General features: G+C 40.1%; 1 protein-coding gene across 1 annotated transcript; it reads right to left on the minus strand.

Annotated features, from left to right (window-relative positions):
* Positions 1–1,447: 1,447 nt before the first annotated feature.
* LOC131036282 (anthocyanidin-3-O-glucoside rhamnosyltransferase-like) lies at positions 1,448–3,201 on the minus strand. Its single transcript, XM_057968136.2, has one exon. The coding sequence runs from the start codon at positions 3,114–3,116 to the stop codon at positions 1,725–1,727; it is 1,392 nt and encodes a 463-aa protein (XP_057824119.2). The 5' UTR covers positions 3,117–3,201; the 3' UTR covers positions 1,448–1,724.
* Between the last annotated feature and the right edge of the window lie 517 nt (positions 3,202–3,718).

The raw sequence follows: 3,718 nt of genomic DNA on the forward strand, positions 1-3,718 counted from the left end.
AGCTTACCTTTCATGCAGAACCGAAAATTCACACAAAGCTGAGAAAAGAAACTACCGCCACTGCTACTTCCCTACTGACTGATTTGAGCAAACAACAGAGGCCAATAATTTACTTTCAAAGAAACAGACTTATAACATAACCTGAAATGTCGGCTGCACGACTCTTTATGACTCCCGCCTGTCAGATTATTCATGCCCATTGTGCCAAGAGGATTTGATCCTGACACCTTATTAATTCCTGTATGCCTTCTCCTTTCATATCTTTCCTCAACATGATTATCTCTAGTACGGATGTCATTATCATTCATTTCCCTTGAGGTTCATCATTCAAATCCAAAATATTCTCTTATATGCCGATACTTTATTACTTTGTCTTCAAAATTATCTATCCTTAAACCTTGAACCCTGAACCACTTAAAAGTAGTTCAGAGGTTCAAGTTCAAGGCTGGACTAGAGAACAAAACATTCAGCCAAACAAGGACTCACACTTTATGAACGCGACTCACAAAAGACTTAATACAAGATGTTTGAACCTTGAACCTTGAACCACCAAAAAGAAGGTTCAAAGGTTCAAGTTCAACGACAATTATCACAAAGTCTATTGACGCCCTATTAAACACAACCATTACTTTATAAATCGACTTTGAGCTTTGAATTTTGAACCACTTTTTTGAAAGGTTCAAGGTTCAAGTTCAAGAAAGGCCACAAAACGAAAACTTTCTTTGGATGCAGAAAAATTAAAAGAGCAGACTAACACAAGGCAAGATTTTACCTATGATTTCCATGAAATAACTTGAGCTATTTGCCCAATAGCTATCACAAGGCACTATGAGTTACAAAAATCTCTTCTTCTAGATGCCCTTACAAGTAAAACCAATTGGTTCTATATGTTTTAATTTATACTACAATATTTCTGTTCAATACTAAAAATGGAAGAATTTGCAAGTACATTCCATGAATTTTTTTGATGAATTTCCTCTATGCTTATCATGAGGACCTCTAGGGCTTGAAATATTTTCTTTTGGATTCATATTTAGATAAAACCAATCGTGTTGGTATAACCCATCAAGTTAACTGATTAAAATGTTGTCGGCACACTAGGCAATAATTATTCCCCATACAAAATAATTTGGTTGCTCTAGATTTTAAAACAATTGGGCCTATATAACTAATCAAGTTAAACACTTGAAAAATCATGGATGTCTAGAGGTATTATTTTATTTATTTTTTGTACTATAAATATTCCTTCCAAAGATAAAGAGACTATTTCTTCCTCAAGAAAAGCTTCACTATAGAAAGCATCATCTATTCTCAAATTATATTTTACATATCATCTATATATGTATGGATATGAATAATTGATACAATTATATTATAAGTTGATCAAACTACATGATAACGAAAGTTATAAACTATATTCACTCAAATCTAATCCTATCAACAATACGTTAACCATAGTATAGATAAATATGTAGCAAAATAAGAAAAAACAATGTAGAGAAAAAAGAACAAAAAGTACTAGAGCAATAAGAAGTAGAAGAATGAGAAGAAGAAAAGGGAGGATAAGGATGAGGAGCAGAAGGAATAGGAGGAGGAGGAGGAGGAGAAGAATATACTTCTCGAAGAGCCTATTATATCTTAATGTGAAAAATGATTTAAAATAGATACCTTGAAAATAATATCTTTGAACATTATATATATATATTATTAAATATATATACTAATTATAAAATATAATCCTCCCTACGCGAGATAATAAACTTTTTCATCTGGTTAACTAACTCTTCCATATACGCCTGTTGACGTCCTGTGTTGAGGTCTATAACACCACGGAGCTCTCTCACCTTCGATCGAATCTGCTCCCCTTTCTCTTCATTACCCATCACCGTCCAAACTGCCTTACAAACGTCCTCCCTGCTAAAACCTCCATCCTCATTCCTCTCCACTTCAATACCCGCATTCAATTCGAGCTCAATCTGTCGACTGTTAAGCCCCTGTTCGTTCCGCAACGGGATTAAAACCAACGGCAACCCGGAGTAGAGCCACGCTTCCATCACTGAGCTCCACCCACCGTGTGTGACAAAGCTTCCCACGGAAGGATGGGAAAGAATACGCAGCTGAGGCACCCACCCGCCAACGACCAGCCCCCGGTCACGTGTTCGGCCTTCGAAACCCTCGGGCAACAACGACAACGCGGAGGACGTCACGTCAGAAGATCGCAACGACCAGAGAAAGTGCAGCCCGATGTTCTCCAGTGCCAACGCCAATTCCGTTATCTGCTCCGCCGACAGAAAAGACTCGCTTCCGAAGGCTACGAACACCACCGACGAGGGCCGTTGCTTATCAAGCCACTCTACCACGAAATTTCCAGACTTATCCTCCGTTGCTCCCCCGGCAATCACTAATGGACCAACGGAAATCACTGGCTTTCCAGTGATATGAGTTAAGTATTTCAGATATTTGTCTTCCTCTTCAAAGCACGACTTTATCACTATTCCACACGACTGCTGGCAACACGCCCACACACGGTCGGCGAATGCAATGAAGTTGTTATACCCGAGGCGCGCTTCGAACAGCCTCCACGAGATGATAGGCACCGGATAGTCCGTCGGAAGCTGGGTCAAATCTTCCGCCTTCACGTACCTGCTACTCGCTGCCGCCTTGCAATGGCCGACAAAATAAGAAAATGCCGCCGGATTGAAGATGGAGAAAACAAAGCTCGGTATATCCAGCTGAGCAGCCACGGTGGCAGCCCAAGGCGCTACGATGTCGTACACTAGAAAATTTGGCGAAAGGCGCCTCAAAAGACTCTCAAATGGCTTGTCCAGTTGATCGAATGCGCTGTGAAGGAGATGGACCGATTCTGGTTTAATGTCTGCTGTGCATTCGACGCCAGGGGGAAGTCCGTCTACAGACGGCAACGCCAACTCCAACAGGTGGATGGGTTCGTCATGCAAGCGAGCTCTGATTCGGGATATATTTTCAGGGGTTGATACGATCCAGACTTTTACGTCCCCATGGCTTGCCAAGGCCTTGGAAAGGTTTATGAGAGGATTAATATGACCTTGTGCCAACCACGGCAGCATCACTACCTGGAGTTGTGCCTCTTCTCCCATACTTGCATTCAGGTTTCTGCACACAGTTTCTGTATGATCTGTTCGCTTAATAACCTATTTCAACTTCTTACGCACCTAACTGTCAAATGTTCGACATTGTTCTCCGGTTTCGAACTAAATAGACAAAGAAAGAGGTAGTTGAATGTCTTCTTCCAAAAGGAATGTTTTATCAGGCTTAATTCATAGATTTGACTCAAATACCATTAATTTTAACTATCAAACAATGAACAATTCATAGATTTGACTCGAGTACCATTGATTGTATTATTGAGAGAATGGTTTACAAAACTATGAACAATTCACATAGCAATTATTGCAGTCTTATTGACTTGAAGAGCTGCCCCTATTATTATATTATTATGAAGGTGGTCCATCATATAGTCACTTTGCGTGTCTACCTTGATTTTCTCTGTCATCATTATCAATTGTGGCTGGAGAGTTCGACGGAGATGTATTTGCAAATGACTTCGCCACCTATCTAACTTTCAACCGCCCTATACCCAGTAGGGCCTCTGCTTCTGTCCCCGTCACTTCCTCCCAATTTTGGTTTTATCCTTAAATCCAAACATATCACGAGAGAATCAAATTTGGTTAGAAAATGT

This window comes from Cryptomeria japonica, chromosome 6 (assembly GCF_030272615.1).
Source record: "Cryptomeria japonica chromosome 6, Sugi_1.0, whole genome shotgun sequence".
Taxonomy (NCBI): domain Eukaryota; kingdom Viridiplantae; phylum Streptophyta; class Pinopsida; order Cupressales; family Cupressaceae; genus Cryptomeria; species Cryptomeria japonica.